Genomic DNA, 18,237 nt, shown 5'->3' with positions numbered 1-18,237 from the left:
CCGCTTGCTCACAAATTCTGGCCACCCTGGGATCTACACGAAAAACATAATCCACAGAGTCATGAATAGATAAACTGCACGTGTGGAAACACGGTTCACCCGCTGCTCACTGGCAAACTCCTGCCGCTGGCTAAAGGCACCTACCAGCCACCAATACACAGATCACAGAATGGCAAGGGTTGGAAGGACCTTCAGGAGATCATCTAGCCCAACCCCCCTGTCTAACTGTCAACCAGCCCAAGAGCAAAAGGACAGTGATGACAAGAGAAGAGGTTAGCGGTATGAAAAAAAGATGGTTTGTTCTTATAGCTTCCATTACTGCAGAATATTTTAAAATCTTCTAACTAAAGAAGAGGAACAAAAAAAATTTAAAAATTGCAATGGTGGGAGAAGGGGCTGGTGACAAGGAGCACAACCCATTAAAACTGACAGGGACATCAACCTGAGACGCTGAACCATGCACACGTACCCCTTAGAATACAACTAGTTGCAGATATGGCGTGTCTTTAAGAACAAGAGACATGATTACAGAAATTCTTAATTACACAAATAACTGGTTTGAAAATAAGATGCCAGCAGCTTAACTGGGACAGACGCTGAGCACTTCTCAATGCAACAAAAAACTTAGCACATATTAATAACTTCGAGCATACGTTTAAGTGTTGTGCCCATCCACTGCGCTCAGTATCTTGATGGATTAAACTACAAACAAAATGGGAGTGAACATTTTTGCCTAATATGTGATTCTTGTCTCAAGGGCAGAGTTAAGGGGAATTTGGTGGGCAGCAAGCCTACTGTTTTGTTTCAACACAGGTGTATTGAATAGGACTAGATAAACCCCATTTTGCCTGTATAACTTGCTGTCGATTGCTTCTGAGGTAGTACAGTCCTGTCTGTGTGTACAATACACATTTGGATATGTTGATGTTCCAGAGTACACTCTAATTTATTAATGTCTAAGTGCGTTGCTGGTGTTAGTGCTGGGACAATCCTTGCTGTGACTCCATGTAGTGATTTCCTGATGGAATTTCCTCCATGTTTTTTTATGAAGAGAAGGTCATGATCAACCATGACTTAAAATTCAGAGCTGGAGTTTTGATTCATATGATCAGAAATAAAATATCTATATTTTACTACTAAAGTTCTTCCTACAGATATAGATAATTTCTTTTCAATTCCACATTTTAGATGTATTGAAATATCAATTTTGAGAAATAATTGATGGCTCTATAACAGCCATTAGAAAATATGATCTAAGAATAATTCTTTGGTTGTGATGATGCTGGTAAAGTCTTTGCTGCAGCTGTGGGTTGCACTTGCAGATTTTGCTGTCTAGTTTTCTTGCTTGGAAGGTAAGAAAACCTGTTGTTGTTATCTTCATTCCTAGGCAGGATACTGAAGACTATTTGGAAGGTTTTCAAATGCAGCAAACTATCTGCAAATGACTTAATTTCGGGGTAATCATTCTGGAATGCCTTAGAAGACCTGATTTTCTGAGAAGGCTGAGCACCAACTGCTGAATACAAGGTCTTACATAAAGCAGTGGAAATTGCAGCTAACTGAAAACTTTGGCTGCATTAATGCAGCATCCATTCGTGAGATGTTGCAATACTGATAAACTACAGGAATGTTCATATTTTGATACTTTCAAAGGGAAGCTACGGGGAAAAGCAGATAGCTGAAAGGCTGAAAAAAAATAGAGCATCGGAACTAGGCATCTGAAACCAAACACAATATTGTTTTCTTCAAACATAGATAGAGTAATCTGCCAATGTGTGCCCTCTTCCCAAGCTTCCAGGTTTCTTTATAAGTGATAGAAACATATCAAGTCAGTTATGGGGAAGGAGACGGTGAAGATTGCCACTGACGTCCTGCTGTACTGACAGATAAGCCAAGCTGCTGTCACAAGTCTGACCACGATCATAGCACTTAAATGCAATAAAATTATTTCAGAAACAAAACTAACTGCTACTCACCTAACTTCTCCCAGGCTACTTTGCTCCTGAAGTTTCACAACATGAAAAGACTAATTGCTTAGGAAGTAGGCTTCCAAAGCATCTACTAGCTTTAGGAGCACAAGTCTAAGCCATTTGGTGTCCTGCTCTTAGCAACAACCCATTTGTCAGCTAACAGGTTCTACATCAGAAAAGAGGCTCTCAAACTTTCTCAGTGGGCCCATTTTTATTTAGTTTTTGCTCAAACTAATTAGCCGTTTTCACCACAAACCAATCCTTGCTCACAGACAGTGACTCCACTCAACAAGGCATTTAAGCATGTGCTTAATTCATCAACCTCAACAGGGAATAAGCAAGCACATGCTTAAAATGAAGCCAAAACACATGCTTAAATCTCCCACTGAATTGTCCCTGAGTGCTGTCATTGGGGTGACATCCTTTGAGTCCTCTGTCCAACATGAGCTTGAACCTCTGCTTTTCTTGAAGAACTGAACACAACAAAGTCTGCCAGAACATCTTCATAGTCACTTCTCTACAGCTCATTCAGTCCCTCCTGACCTGTGTCCTGGTATATCTCACCTTTCCACCATCTCAAACATCCCCCTGTGGCTGAGGAGGGCAGGTCTGTACTACAGGCAGTATCAGCAATGCGTGACAGATGACAAACACAGGTCAACAAGCTCTATGTCTACACAATCTACAGCCAGGAGTACATATCGGATGACCTGCGGGCATGTGGGTGTGGGTGTGCAGGTCTTGGGGGGAAGAGTCCCCTCACGCATCCTCGTACGCGGGTTACCTCTTGCTTGTCATGGTTACACTTCTCGCACATGGCCGGCGAGGAGTAATGATGGAAGACGGAGCCCGATAGGTTATCGATGATCATTAACTCCCCGTCGAAGGAGTCCTTAATAATTAAAGAGACACTGTCCAGCCATAAGTTCTCCTAGGGGACAAGAAAGGGGGGAGGATGGGAGAGATCATTTTAAGAATGCCTAGTTTTTTGCTTCAAAGTTTCATGTGAATTTGGGGCTGGGTTCTCCACCCTGACTCATCTGGAGCAGCACTTTGTCCTGCAGGTACCTGCACGGGGTCACTGGGGGAGCATTTGCTCCTTAGGGTGTTTAAAGGTGCCAGAGTTCAATGCAAAAAAACAAAAAAACAAAAAAAAGAAGAGGAGGGACTGTCATGACTCACTGTCAGTGCTCCACAGCACTGCTTATGCCTCCCTTCCAGCTCTGCTGGAGTGCCTCACTCTTAATCTGCCATTTCCCTTGCTCTGTTCTTCTGAGCTCCGCTCTCAAATTTGCTCCTAACACACCTTTAGCTGGTCTGCTCCATCCCCTCCTCTGCTGGCCCTCAGGTTCCTACACCATGATGACAATGAACAGTACCCACTGCTATCACAGCCTTGTCCCCACACGATGCTACCAACTCAAAAGTCTACCACTGAAAGCAAACCTCTCACCCCGAGGTGGAAGAGTCTATCTGCTACAGCTAAGCCCTCTGTCATCTAGGCTGCCCAGCTTCTCCTCACAGCTACTTATTGCAGTCTGGTTGGTAAGCTCAAATGTGTACTCACCTGTGCTGGAGAGTAACATCTCATGCACAGACGTCCTTCAGGATCTGTTCTCCCACCGCTTCCTCCTGTTCCTGTTCCTTTTCCCTGTCCTGAATTTGAAGAGCCTGACTTGCGGGAGCACAGCCCATGTGCAATTTCCAGCTCAATCTCAGCATCCATCTCTGCATCCTCCTGGGCCTCCTTGTTGCTGTCATCGAGATGTTTCATGAGCACAGCTACCACCACATTGATGAGGACAAACTGGGCTGTGAGCACAAAGCTGACAAAGTACAGTGGGGAGATGAACTGCAGGTTGCTGAGGCAGCTCCGGTCATCGTGGCTGCAGTCGCGCAAGGTATCCTTGAGAGGAAGTTGTGTTTGAGAGGGAATGATGGAAGGAAGGAAGGACTAAAGTAAGAATATAAGCTTGGCTGTACTTTCTGTCAAAAAACACTGATGCCAATGGAAAGAACAGGGCGAATGTTTCTGCCACCCACACCCTCTGGGATCATGAGGTCCTCAAAGAATCAAGGACATTATCTGACCATGTGATTTCTGCTTCAGAGCAAATACGTCCAAAGCTGTACGGAGGAAACTACTTCCAGATCGTCACACGTTGCTGCCACTGTAGCCACACACATGTGAGCAAGAACAAAACTGACCAGTCTAGTATTGTTTTCTCCCATCCAGACTCAAAAGCACCATATACGTTCAAAGAACTTTCCTCTCTCCCTGTCCTTTAAAAGAAGGAAGAATTTGGTTTTGATTGCCCTGGTAGCTCTGCAGATGGGTGGCATGTCCAACACACCTACATTCAGCTTTGATAATAGGCCTTATGACAGTGGATATTCCCTCTTAACCTGGACAGTCTTCTTGTTCCTCCCAAGGACAATTTGCACTTTTCTCAGACAGATGTCTGTAGGATGAGATGAGCCCAAGGTCTGAGTTACCATGGTGGGGAGGCAGATTCTGGCCCAGGCAGGGACCTCATCTATCAACTCAGCTCCTGCACTCCTTCCCTTTTCTAACCCAAGCACTGCTGAACAGAACACACACCAGAATTTCTCCTTCCCCACAATAAGGACATCCAAGCCGCTGAGGCCCTGTTACCTTCATGATCCCATTCCAGTTGTCACCTGTGGACACCTGGAAAAGCGTGAGGAAGGCCATCCCGAAATTCTCAAAGGTGGCGTGGCGGCTCATGCCCTCGCAGGGGTTCTCGTCATTGCATACTGAAAGGAAGGGGATCACAGCTATCAGCAGAAGACACACTGCTGGCCCCAAGATCAACAGCAGGAACTGGGGAAGGGGACTTCAGGCTTCTCACAGCTTGGAGACCTCAAGTAATGGCCTCAGCACCCTTCCCACCAGTTGGTTGTTGCCCAGCAATACAGAAAAATCCCTGAGGGCCCAGCCCTGGGATATCAGGCAGCATAACTCTGTTGCTCAGGGGGATCCGCCCAATGTGTCGTTGTGCTGCCTTTCTTCTTGATCAATATTCCATGGCAAGAGATATAAATAAGCCTTCCCTGAGTTTCTCCTATAATCTTGAAGGCAATATCAAGGTAGGCAGACAGTTTAAGAATGAAAGAGAAACCAGACACTGCTTTTAGTTTGTTAGGCTGTTAGGACAATAACAATTTAGAGGGAATTTCCTCTTCTATCAATTAGGGAGAATAAAGGCCACCAAGTAATTCAGTATCTTTATTGAATGAGTACTGATTTCTAGAAACCTCAGCTTCCCAGAAGGTCTGTAGCTCACACTGAAGCATGGTCTGTTTGAGACTTACCTAGTTTTCCAAAGAGCTCCACTCCTAGAGCAGCGTAGATGAAAAAGAGGAGCATGAAAAGCAGTCCGAGGTTTCCCACCTGAAAGCAAATAGCATGGTCAGCCTACCCCAAAGCCGATTTCATCTGTACAGGCAAGTGTTCCTGTCTTTCAAAGCCTGAAGAGAACAGCAGCAAATTCCCAGTGTACAAATGCAACCAAACAATTGTTCAACATTTGGGAGATCACCAGTGATGGCACCAGTTGCAACTGGACTTGGAGGATGCTCTTTTCCCAGTTGCCTCCACTCCAGCACAAGCTCTAGCCAGGGCTGACTGAAGTGTGAGGTTTCTGGGCCAGGTGAAGACAAGTGCATGGGAGCAGGGGCACAAAAGGTGAAGCTAGTTTGGCTGGCTGAAGGACAAACTATGGATTACAGCATAGAGACATGTCCTGCAGTGCTACATGCCCCACCAAACTGTCTTAAATCCCTTGAAGCTATGCTCATGTGAAGAGCACAATAGCAGTGCTCCAAAAAGATGGGGACACAGGTACACCAGCTCCTGCCATGAACCAGGTAGATCATGGTGGGGCAAAGCACCAGCCACATGTGGAGGTTACAGCAGGGCTTGTGGAGGGATTAGGCGGGTGGGAAGGAAGAGGGTTAAAAGAGGCCCTCCTGAAATGTGTGGAGAGGTGGAGGAGAAGAGAGAAGACTATGAAGGAGCCAAGAGCAGAAGCAGAGCTTCCGTTGCATCTCATGAATAAATGGTCAAAGCCTGATTTCTGGGCCTCCAGCAGCTGCTGTTTGGAACCCCTCCAATGCGAGGATTACTGGTTTGTGGTGCCCAAAGGCAGCAGTGTCACCAGCAACATGGCCACTGCCCCCAAGTCCTCACTCTCCCAAATCACTGCTTGCCTCGGAATCTCCTGGCTCCCAGCATACAGGGAAGCTAGATTATACGTGAGGAGCAGGAGAGAGTTTTGGAAGAGGTAGGCTGAACAGTAACAGAAAATGCCAGTAACGGTTAGCACACTGTTGGTGGAGCAAGAGAAGGCAAGGAAAAACTAAGGACCTGACTGGTATATGGGTGTTTTTTAAAAACTGAACAGTGTCTGGTCTGAATGCATGCGGTCACTGGGCCTTTGTTAGGATCATCCACTTCAGGAGTCTAATTTAGTCATTGCAACTGCTGTGCTGTCCAAATTCAGGAGAGAAATGAATGATTCAGCCCACCCACTCCCCTAGGCTGCCAGATCCTGGCTCCCTACATACTCAGTGAAAGAATTCTTTCTGATGAATAAATTGGACGCCATAGTAAATGCTCTGAACACATACCTCTGGGTCTGTGTCTACAGGGCACTAGGAAAAAGAAGTTAATAAAATTTAGCTAAGGGTTAAATTTCCAAAGGGCTCTTTAAAATTAAAGCTCTATTCACTATTAAGAATTGTCGCAGCATAACAAAGACAGGAAGGGAATTTAAACAGGACAACTGGAGACGCCTTATACGCCATTAGCAAGCCAAACTCCCTGATGTGAATCTGTGCTCTAGGAACATAAAGAGAAAGGTCGAGAGGAGGAAAAAGCACAAGGGAAAGGACAGCTTATTTTAAACTGCTTCTTTTGGCAAAGCCAATAAATCTTGGAGAATAATATTACAGATAATTCAATTGTCCCCTGAAGACTCAGTGTATAAAATATGGAGACTAAATTCAATCTTCTAACAGTGAAACTGGAGGATTTTAGCCCTGCTTTAAGTGCAGATTTTTACACAACTTTAAGTACGGAGTGGTTTTTGATCCCTCTCATATAACTTTATTAAATGAAGCCAACCTGTTACAGTAGGAAGCAAAAGCCAATCAATAGGAAGTGGCTTGATCATAGGCTTCGACACTGCAAGGATTAAGCACTACTTGGCATTACCTTCCAGGGAATACCTAGAGGCCAGACCTTTAGACACCAAGCTTGTGAGGATTTTGTGGCAGATATTAATGACCTCCAAAAGACCTGACCTATCATCTCGCTAGCAAAGGAGCTCTAGGTGAATGCAAGAGAGAAAAGCCAGAATTTATAAAGTATGGAAGACTTGTGGTTTGTGGCTAAGACCAGACAGCAGGGCTCAGAGGCTTGAATTGAGGTCCCAGCTGTGCCTTTTGCTGTCCTGAGCAAAACACTTCAATGCCTGGTGACTCAGTTTCTCCATCTACATGGCAGGGATATGAACTTTTCCTCCTCTCCTATTTACTCTTTATATTTTGGGGGTAGAAGTTGAGTGTCACCATTTAAGTGCAAATATACTGCAGAGTCCTCTTACTGAGGGCTTCTGGATACTACTTTAGCCAGCTCTTAATATCTGTGTGTTGCATTTATCTGGGTTGCAGAATAAACATTCCACAGACATGCAGACTCTAGATCTGGAGACCTGCTCCCTTCCAGATCCTTGCCTGAGCAAATCAGTTGTTTCAGCTCCTGGAATGGAAAAGAGCAAGGTGCAAAGAAGCTGCACTGAGCCAGCCTGGGGCACCAGAGCCAGAACTAATAAACGCTACTGGCCGAAAGCTGCCTGCTGTGAGAACACACTTAATCTCCCGTTCGTTCCATTGTCCATTGTATCTCAGCCCTCAACTATCCTGGATGGCAATATTATTATATATCCTATATATGAATTATATTACTATTATTAGACAAAAATGCAAATTATTATTGTGTAATGAAAAGCGTGAGAGATCAGACAGAGCACAGGATCCAGGGAAGATCACACTGTTTTCCCCTCGCTTTTGTGCCACCAGATTCCTCCAACTCGGATTGACATTTATTGTCACCAACATCAGAAGTATACTCTTTGGGTAACTACTCATGCTGTTTTCAGACTGATTCTCAGCTCTGCATCACTCACGGAGACTGGCACATCAGCTGATAAATCAACTGACAAATGCCCATGCATTTTGATATCGTGCACGATAGCTGCCTGCTCAGGGCCTGCCAGGGGAACGCTCTGATGTACGATCAGCAGAGCCGCTGGGTCCCATTACTCTTTGCTTAACAATTCTCCCTGGAGGATCCAAAAGGAAGGGGACTGGTCTCCCTTGCTGCTCATCTATCACAGAGGATCCTCACAGTGGGCTTGGAGCCTGTGTAAAGCACCGTGTCAGCATCTCATTCAGGAACAGCTGCTGCTCACAGCTCATGAAATCCTTCTGTCTAGCTGTCTTGCAGTAGACACTTCACTGCCGGCTCTGTGAGCCACAACAGAGCGCGTCACTGCTCCTCATACACGGGAGGCTCAGAAGCACAAAGGGATCCAGGAAGAGCAAGGAAGAAAAGAAAGTAGGAAGAGGGAGCACTGGCTAAGGAGTGATGGGAGTGCAAGCAAAAGAGAGGAGGGGGAAAGGGAGTGCACGTGGGGAAGAGTGAGAGGGGCAGAGACGCAAAGACCTCCTTTCCTCCTGAAATGGCTGCTGGTCACTCTCCCCTTCTTATGGAGAGAGGAGCTGAGGACTAGCCACAAGTGGTATACACTAGCTAGACATGATGAGAAGTAATCAGCCCTTATCCAGGAATCGAGCTTTATTGCATTCACCCACTGGAGAACAGAGACATGAGGTGAGCTGTACCCCCATGACTGACATGAAAACTTGGACATCACCTTCAGGCAGTTGCCTGCACAACAGGGTAGAGACCACTTCCAAGACTTCACAAGAACCAGCCCTTTGGAAAAAGGGTGCATGTCGGGGGGGTGGAATAGGTGACCTTTAAAGGTCCCTTCCAACCCAAACTATTCTGTGATTCTATGATAAAAGGAGAGTCTCTGGGGCAGCTGGTCTGTTTTACCTGCGGCAGGGCTTGAACAACCGTATCCAGCAGTGCTCGCATTCCTGTGGCCATCTTCAGTAGCTTCAGAACTGCCATGACAAGCAGAAGAGAAGTGTCACTCTGACTGAGCTCAGAAGGTCCATCTTTTGTACAAGTGGTATACACTAGCTAGACATGATGAGAAGTAATCAGCCCTTATCCAGGAATCGAGCTTTATTGCATTCACCCACTGGAGAACAGAGACATGAGGTGAGCTGTACCCCCATGACTGACATGAAAACTTGGACATCACCTTCAGGCAGTTGCCTGCACAACAGGGTAGAGACCACTTCCAAGACTTCACAAGAACCAGCCCTTTGGAAAAAGGGTGCATGTCAGGGGGGGTGGAATAGGCGACCTTTAAAGGTCCCTTCCAACCCAAACTATTCTGTGATTCTATGATAAAAGGAGAGTCTCTGGGGCAGCTGGTCTGTTTTACCTGCGGCAGGGCTTGAACAACCGTATCCAGCAGTGCTCGCATTCCTGTGGCCATCTTCAGTAGCTTCAGAACTGCCATGACAAGCAGAAGAGAAGTGTCACTCTGACTGAGCTCAGAAGGTCCATCTTTTGTCTGACTTTGCAATGGCAGTAGCACAAGACAGATGTCCTGTCTCCCCTTGCCCTAGAAAAACTGTATTGGCCCCCTTGCCCCCCTTCCTCTTTGCCCAATTCTTGTGCCTGTACAACCCCAGTGGTTCCTTCTACTCCTGTGCATTTCCTTCTTATTAAATATTTTGCCTCTGCCACCCATGCCTATCTGCTTCTTCTGCCCTCTTTCTCCCAGTGTTGTGTATCACAATTCTCCCTCTGCTCTGATTTTTCATTCCATCCATTTCTCTTCCTCCAGCCACCATCTGTTAATGCAGCTTAGCAGGTCTTGGCCACCACCAGGAAGATTCAGTCCCCACCTTGTGCAAACTTCAACCTACTTGGTGGCCCCTTCTCCAAACACCTCTGCCATACTTGCCCCATAAATGAATAACAGGGAAAGTTCAGCCTTCAAATTATCTGCTCACCCTCCTTGTCCTTCACTTCCTGCTAAAACCAACACATCTAAATGCCTGGCTTAAGGAATCCAGAAAGCCTTAGCCTCTAGGCTGTCCTCCATCACGTCTCCTGCCTCCCTCCCAGGGCAAGGGACAGGGGGAGCCCATGACTCTACAGCTGCTGCTCAATGAGCCATGGTACCAAGTCCCACTCCATGGCCACCTACACCCCTGCCTCTGGCCAATGTCTCTCACCCCGAGCGATGCGCAGCACCCTCATGATCCGGATGATAGTGGGGTTAATTGGGAGAGCAGCATTGATTTCAATCTCTTCCAACGTGATGCCCATGACAGACAGCAGCACAATGGCCAGATCTAGCTGGTTCCACCTTAAGAAGAAAAATTGAAGAGAATAAAGGAAGATGGAGTTTTTCCATTTCCCCGAAAAAGAAAGTGAATTGTCTCCACTTCAACCTAAATATTTCTTTATGTATGAATTCAAGGCCCCACTCTGAGTCAGCCTATATGGGCTTTTGCAGACAAACAGAGATTCACTTTGCACACACCCTGAGCAGCCAGAGGCAAGCCAGCCTGATCTGAAAGCATGGAGCTGTGTTACTATGGTGCTATGCTTTGACTAATGGGCTCAGCTTTTTATGGCCTTACTACCTCCAATCAGCTTTGCTATACAGGTTCTGCTTCAGCATGCTCCCAGTTTGCCTCAAGGGCAGGAAAAAAAATGGCACTCTCTAACCCCACCTCCATAGCTTCCTAGCCTAACCAGCAGATGCCAACCAAGAGGCAGGTTTTGGACAACTCTTACTATTGCCTAGGCATCGCAGCTCATGCGGGCAGAGGCTAGGTCTGTGCTGTGCTCTTTGCTACCACCTCACACTCCAGATAGGAATCCAACCTCAAAACCTCCACCCCAGACCCAGTTGTCCTACAGCCACTGTTGACATAACCCTCTGTTCACCTGTCTTTGAAGAATCGCCGCAGACCGAATGCCACCAGCTTGAGGACTGCCTCCAACACAAAGACGGTGGTGAACAGGTAGTTGCAGTACTTGAGGGCGGTCTCCAGGGACTGCCAGCAGAAAGAGAGGGTAAAGAATTAAGGCAAAAGCAACACCAAGCACATATCCTGTGGGGGACTCTCCCGAGAGCCAGAAATTCACAGGGAGGTGAGGAAGCTGCCCCGTGCCTCCTACCTACTTGAATGCTGAGGCTGCCTACTAAGGGGAACCACCAGCTGGCCCCTCTGCCCCATGTTGCACTCAGGACTGGTTATTGCCCCTTCCTCCCGTACTGCTCAGTGTAACTGGGAGGAGGAGGCTACTGCAAAGAGAATCCACCAAGCACCACCAGCCTCCTCTTCTGCCGGTAGCCCATGCCACCTGGATGCCACCATGTTAATGGAACTGGCAGAGCTATCAACCAGGAGTGAGGCACAAAGGTTACTCCAGTTGTGGATACACGTCATCTCTGATGGGAGGAAACCCCTCTGTGCCTTGGTGTGAGGCAGGTCTGTCATATCTCTTAGGTGTTGGGCTTCTGACTCTTTCATGTACTGCCCCTTCTTCACCACTGAGGACCAGTGTGAGCAGTGGGCAGTGTTTGGTGGCACTTTGTACTGGAAGGGCTTGAAGTACTTTGCCAAGATTCTTTAGCAGAGCCTGACAGTGGGCTGGTATGGCTGGACCTGCATTCCAGGGGAAGGAGCTGACGAGTAAGGGAGTGACTTGTTCCGGAACAAGGGCCTGACATGAGGATGTCAACAGGTAAAGGTTGAGAGATCCTGTAGAGTAAAACTGGACGCCATCAAGGGCAAGATGGGCAAGAAACAGAGGAGCCTGGCAGTGGATTTGAATGAGGACAGATTCTGTTCCTGTTCAAAGCCTGAGCAACCTTGGACAGCATCTGCTCAGACACCAGAGCACTTAAACCAATGGTCTCCTGAAGAGAAAATTGAAATGCCATCAGGCAGATGTCATGATGAATGCTTTGTCTACATGTGGAGGCAGAAAGCTCATTTGATATGTGCAGCATACATTTTTTTCCATCAAAAGCATCTAGAACTTTGCCAGGAATACTGGGAGGTACATGGTCTTCCCCAACCAACTTATTTGGCCTTAAAGACCCTTTACTGGGAATCACCCCCTGCAGCTGAGAGAGGCTCTGCTCAGCACTTTCGCCCTGCAGCTTCCCTTACTGAAAAAAGGTGGCTCAGTAAAGACATCCCATCCTGTGACACACAACCAGCCACTCTAGTCCTCTCAGCTCAGGCCATATGGCAAGGGAATTGGACTGACATTTGGAAACCTGATGCAAAGCCTGAAGCTCCCAGAGCACTGCTGCTTCCACCTCTCCTCCTGTTAGAATCCAGGGGAACATACAAAACAGACCAGGCAGCTAAATTTGGGTGACCCACATATCCACTTAATAATATAAAGCACAGAGACTTAATTGTACCGTGCTTTCTGGGAGCCCAACTCTTGCTTAGATGCCATCTTTTTGTTGATTTTAACGGATAACAAGTGTCTGAGTAGGGGCTACCTTTCTGGATATGTACAAAACTCTTCACATAACTTTGCCTACTATGTTAATTCTTGCAACACTTCAACAGTATTGTTTAGAGACACTCAAGTGTCCTACCTATGCTGGTGGGCAGTGGTCATCAGAGAGCTGTAGCAAAATAACATAATGACCAGAGGCAGGGCTTATCTCCATGCTCTTACTCACCACAGGTTGGTTGTAGTGCTCCAAGGACATAGTGACCACGTTGAGGCAGATGATGAAAGTGATGAAGATATCCAGATAGTGGCTGGTGCAGACCGAATGAATAAGGAGGCGTATGGGGCAGTAGGTAGCATAGTACGGCAAACGTTGTGCCTCTTCAGTGGAAAGAGGGAGATGGGCAGAGTTAGGAAGAAATTGGAAGAAAGAGAGAAATGGGTAAGAAACACTGAGAAGGGAGCAGGCATAAGAGCGGTGATAGGTGTTGAAAGAAAAGCGAATTAAGGTGGAAGAGAGAAAGAATAGAAAAGGACAGGTAAAAGACAGAGGACATCGGAAGGAGGAAAAAATGGGAAAAAAAAAGAAAGTAGAAGTGAGGGAAAAAATAAGTAGAAAAAAGACAAGGAAAGGAATGCTAGAAAGAAAATCTGTTAGTCTATGTTTGTGGGAATGGTGCTAAATCAGCATTTCATGCCTCAACAAATTAAGATCACAAATGATAAAAGGGAGCAGATGGTTCCAGGAGAGGCCCCAGGGTGTCACAGGAGACAGGGGAAAAACTGGAGCAGAGGAAAGGAAAACATGCCCACAGGCTGTGAATGGAAGAAAACCATCAGTCTGGAGTAGCAGGGAGGATTCTCAGGGACAAGTATGCTTTTGCAATTTTTCTCTAAAGGTAATACAGAAGAGGACAGAAACACCGGGAAGAGGGCTTGCTTCTCCACAGAGGGTCTGGGGGCCCCAAGGAGCAACACCACAACACTGATGGAAAGAGCCAGGAACAAAACACAGGGGTCCTCCTCTTTTTTCCCCCTCCACCTTCTTTAAAGATTTGGGTTTAAACGGAAAGGATGATCTGTCCAGATCTTCCCCAAAACATTATCTGGGTTGCAGGAAGCCCAGGAGGTGTATTGATGTATGCACGACCTGTGTCGACAGTGCACATCAGCACGTGCACAGGGGTATTTTTGGTACACGTTATCTCCCAAGGGGCAGGGTGCTAAAACCCCAGCAACTTTCCCAGAATCCCAGCAGACCTCATCAGCCACCCCTCTTCCCCAGACCGCCCCGGTGAGGTGTGTAGCAACACGGCAGTGGCGCAGGGAGGAAGGCTGAGAGCACGGCCACAAGCAATGCATTTTGGAGACTGGTCTGTTGGGAAAGGAAAAGAAGAGGAGAAGGTTTTTCTCAGAAAACCTTGGCCTACGAACCAACCAAACACTTAGGCTGTGCCTTACTCCTTCGCTTCTTCTCCAGGCGGCGCAGGCGCTTCTCCTCCCGCCGGCGTGCCTCCTCAGCCTCCTGGTGCTGCCGGCACTTGTGGAAGTTCTCCACCACCACCCCCACAAACATGTTGAGCACAAAGAAGCTGACAATGAGGAGGAAGGAGATGAAGTAGAGGAGCATCCAGGGGTTGTTGTTGGTCACCGGCTGGAGGAGAGGGTAGAACGGAAACGGTCAATTGGTTGGATGCATGATGGTATGGAAATGATAGGGGAGGGACCTTCCCTGGTGACTGGCTTCTGGGGAGGTGGGGAGGGGTTATGGAAATCAGGGGAGTGGACCGGGAAGAGCTGGGGCAAGGAAGTTTGTGATTGGCTGACCGGATTTCGGCATCAGCTGGCAATTGATGAGGCAGGTGGGAGTCAAGGGCAAGAACCTGCCTGCACAGTCACCCACAATTCAGACACAACCCCAGCCACAGGTCGAGTACAACACCAGTATGTAGTAAAATGGGTGGTCCAGGCACCAGGAACGCCTTTGGCTCAAGGGCAAGTAGAGACCGCATACACATACCATCAAAACTGCAACAAGACCATCATTCAGGCTCAGAGAGAAAGGAGGCAGTTTTGACCAGTTCTCCTGACAAAAAGCCTACAAAGCCAACAGTGGTGCACCTTGTGCAGAGGTTCAGACATATATGGAGCATCATCCCCGAGATTCAAGCCTGTGGTACTGCATCCCATGGCAGGTGCCTACAGCGTACACTATCAAGGTCATTGCCTTAGCAGTAGAGGAATATGAATGCAGTGGGAAGCAGTCAACAGTCCCTACTTTACATGATATTAAAAAAGCCATCTGTGGGCCATGAAGGAGCCAGCATACCCAGAAAGGCGCATGGCATTGCTGCTCCATCATTACAAATCGATAAAGGCCTGCTGTGAGATCCAAACTGAGTAGAGGGTGAGAATTACTACAGACACCCACTTCATAGCCACAGCTGCACCTCCCTGCCTGGACCAGGCATGACCCTGACCCCTTGCAAATAGGTGAGCAAAGGATTCAGAAGTGCCCTGGTAGGGACTCTTGGTTTGAGGGAGGTGTCTGAAACAGGACGTTAAAATATGCTTCTGCCTTATTAGCCCCAGGAAAGCAAAAGGTCCTTTCACAGGGAAGTCTTTGTACCTGCTGGTCAACAGCCACAGCATCTAGTCCATTATACATAATATTGACCCAGCCATCCTTGGAAGCCAGAACAAAGAGGGACATCAGAGCCTGCAACATACAAAGCAAAGCAGATGTGGAGCAGGTGCATCTGGCAGGCTGGGAAAAAAAAATCATGGGTTTACGCTCTAACACACATAACACTGAAATACTCTTCCTGCCTGTGTCTCTGCACACATCAAAACCTGCTCCTTCCCCCGTGGAGGAGGAGGGGGGGGGACAGGAAGCCATGTGCAGCCAGACCCACCAGAGGAAAGAGGTTGTGAAGAACATCTGCTTCGCAGCAGGAGGAAAAAGAAAATCAAGCTCTCTGCTGCCACCACTTTTCTTTCCCCTGCAACCTGTAAGCATCATCCTGATACCAACCCACCAGTGACACAGCTTCTGCATGGATACCCATGGCAATTAATGGCCCAGGGATCAGACTTTCCAGGCATAGCATTTGTGCCCTGGGGAGGGGTATGTACAGAGGGAGACAAACCCTGTGTTGGGTTCCCATTACAGACAGGGGCTGCAAGCATGCTCACCTGTCCCAGGTTGTCGAAGTTATACTTGTGGTGCACCCACTTGTAGTTGGCGGCCACACAGTCGGACCGGTTGGTGATGTTCCTGATGTCGACGCCCAGGCAGTGGTAGAACTTGCCCTTGAAGAGCTGTAGGAGGGGAGTGACCCCATCAGCCCCTTTCCCCACAGGGTTCCCCATGCTCCCCGGGATGTGCAGAAGCTCCTGAGATGGTGGGTGGGCTGCAAGCCAGGTGGAGCATTACAGGTAGGGAGGACCACCAGCACGATGTAGAGCACAGGCTGAAACATTGCTAAGAGCCACCCTCGTAAACCCACACCTGGCTTTTCAGCCTCCTCCATTGCCCCAGGCCAGCAGTGACTGTAAGCCCTTACCATCTGACAGCCTTCAGGGCAGCCTTTCTGGGTGCAGTTAGAGTCACCGGCCCAAAAGGAAAAAAAAAAATCTTCTATTTAGTTCCCAAGAGTAATCTCCCCTCCCTGCTTCCCAGTTAGTGAGAGAGCTGATGGGAAAAGAAGATCTCATCTGAGGGTGAAGAACCAGAAAATACATCCCCTTCTTCTCAGATACTTTTTTTTCGCAAAGCTGCACTGCACTGCTGTGGCTCTTCTGCCCAGGGCTCCTTTGCCCATATGGAAGGTACTGGATTGTGCATTTGTACAGATGCATCAGAGCAGACTAAGTATAGCGCATTCCCTGAGATGGAAGTAACGCCCACGCCCTTGCTCCTCTGCAATGCAACAGCCAAAAATAAAGAGGATTAAATAAAAAAATTAAAGAAGGTTGTGGGTGGATTTAGGGCTCAGAGCCGGGGAGGGGGGGAGAAACAGAGCTGACTGGAGGCAGGGTTCATGCAAGCAGGCGCTGAGCTGCTTGCCCTTGTGGTGTGACATGGATGTGCCCAATGAGCCCTGTGCTGTGCCAGCCCTGGGCTCTCCCTGAAATGCTGACCCAAACCCTGATCCAGCTCCGGTCAGGTGTGAGTGTTAACTCCTGTCTTGCACATCCAGCAATGCCTGCACTCGCCGAGCATCTGGGTGTCCTTGCCAAAGGCTGTGGGGACATTATGGTGGGAGACAGTTCATGGAGAAAGGCAGGTGCAGAAAATTTCCTGGCTTGCCTGTTCCTCTTGCTCTGCTTGGTTCCCTGTGCCTTTTGTAACACCTGGGGCTACAGGTGCCCTTGGTAAGGTTGGGGCATGGGGGCTGTTTGATGGGTAGTAACAACCTACCTGCACACCCAGGATGCCAAAGATGATGAAGAAAGCACAGCAGATGAGGACAATGTTTCCTATGGGCTTGAGGGAAGAAATGAGCGTCTCCACCACCAGCTTCAGGCCAGGGGCTCGGCTGATGACTCTAGAAGGGAAGGAAGGGGAAGGGTGACAGAAGGACAAGGCAGGAATGTTTGGCCTGAGCTAAGCATTTTTAGCAGCAGCAGACACCCACTTTCCCTGTGCAGTGACCCATCAGTGGGGATCACTCTCCTGGGACCAAAAAGCCTCTTCTGTCCCATGGGTTACCTTGTCTGATGAGGTATCTCCAGGGCCAGAGCCATACAGCTAAGGGGAACCTCCTTGTGGCTTATGGCTTACCAAAGACCACACTTTGCCTGGAAAAGTGGGATCTGACTCTAGCCGGGGGGGGGTGCAGTGGGAAGAGGGGTCTGAGCAGGGCTCAGTGGGGCTCTGACCGGAGGGGACGTAAGGTGCGCAGCAGCCGGAGGACACGCAGCACTCCCAGGATTTTGGCACCGCCAGCAGAGGCCACGGAGACCACAATGTCAATGAGAGACACAAAAACCAAGAAGCCATCCAAGATGTTCCAGCTGCTGCGGAGATAAGCCTGATCCCCAAAATACAGGCCTAGGGAGACCACCTGCAAGAGATGGAAGAGGAGAGGGGGTTAAATGGCTCCTCTCCATGTTGCCTGGTAGAGGGCAGCTGTGGGGAGAGGGGGAGGATGGGGAACAGTTATTAACTCCACATGACACTAAAGTGTCATCTCGTCATCTTTTCCTTTTACCATGAAGCCTATGAAGGAAAACATCTTTGGGGAAAGTGGTGGCACGTAACTCCAGAAATAACAGGGCCATGGTGTCTTCTCACCTTTCCTCTGCCTCCCTGAGTAACAGGATACTGTAGGGCACACGCAGGAAACATTTCCCTGCCATTCCACAGACCCGGAGCAAGTCTCCCAGTCCCAGGTGGTAACCTGGGAGGTAAAATCGGGTGCAAAACCCCACACTTTGTCTCCTAAGGGGGTGGTTCGATTCTCAGCAGTTCTCGACACCAGCAGGTGCTACAGACATTGCTGGCCTTCAGGAGAGCTGAACACCCTGCAAATCGTGACCATAACTCAGGTATGAATTTTAGGGGGGTTAAGTTCAGGCACCCAGTTTTGAGACTCT

The 18,237-nt window shown here is 48.1% G+C and overlaps 1 protein-coding gene across 1 annotated transcript in view; it reads right to left on the bottom strand.

Moving 5' to 3' along the window:
* The window catches only part of CACNA1I (calcium voltage-gated channel subunit alpha1 I), a 169,214-nt gene that overhangs the window by 5,422 nt on the left and 145,555 nt on the right, over nt 1–18,237 (bottom strand). The window contains exons 20-32 of the mRNA XM_035903190.1: nt 17,521–17,705; nt 17,060–17,186; nt 15,832–15,957; nt 15,266–15,355; nt 14,071–14,290; nt 12,866–13,017; nt 11,101–11,210; nt 10,380–10,513; nt 9,578–9,648; nt 5,307–5,385; nt 4,627–4,748; nt 3,538–3,876; nt 2,755–2,901 (exon numbers count right to left, since the gene is read on the bottom strand). Coding sequence (XP_035759083.1) covers nt 2,755–2,901; nt 3,538–3,876; nt 4,627–4,748; nt 5,307–5,385; nt 9,578–9,648; nt 10,380–10,513; nt 11,101–11,210; nt 12,866–13,017; nt 14,071–14,290; nt 15,266–15,355; nt 15,832–15,957; nt 17,060–17,186; nt 17,521–17,705 — 1,902 coding nt within the window. The remainder of the gene's footprint in view (nt 1–2,754; nt 2,902–3,537; nt 3,877–4,626; nt 4,749–5,306; nt 5,386–9,577; nt 9,649–10,379; nt 10,514–11,100; nt 11,211–12,865; nt 13,018–14,070; nt 14,291–15,265; nt 15,356–15,831; nt 15,958–17,059; nt 17,187–17,520; nt 17,706–18,237) is intronic.

This window comes from Egretta garzetta, unplaced genomic scaffold (genome assembly GCF_000687185.1).
Source record: "Egretta garzetta isolate BGI_Z169 unplaced genomic scaffold, ASM68718v1 scaffold51, whole genome shotgun sequence".
Taxonomy (NCBI): domain Eukaryota; kingdom Metazoa; phylum Chordata; class Aves; order Pelecaniformes; family Ardeidae; genus Egretta; species Egretta garzetta.
The sequence above is the reverse complement of the archived record's forward strand: the minus strand, read 5'-3'. Positions and strand labels throughout refer to the sequence as shown.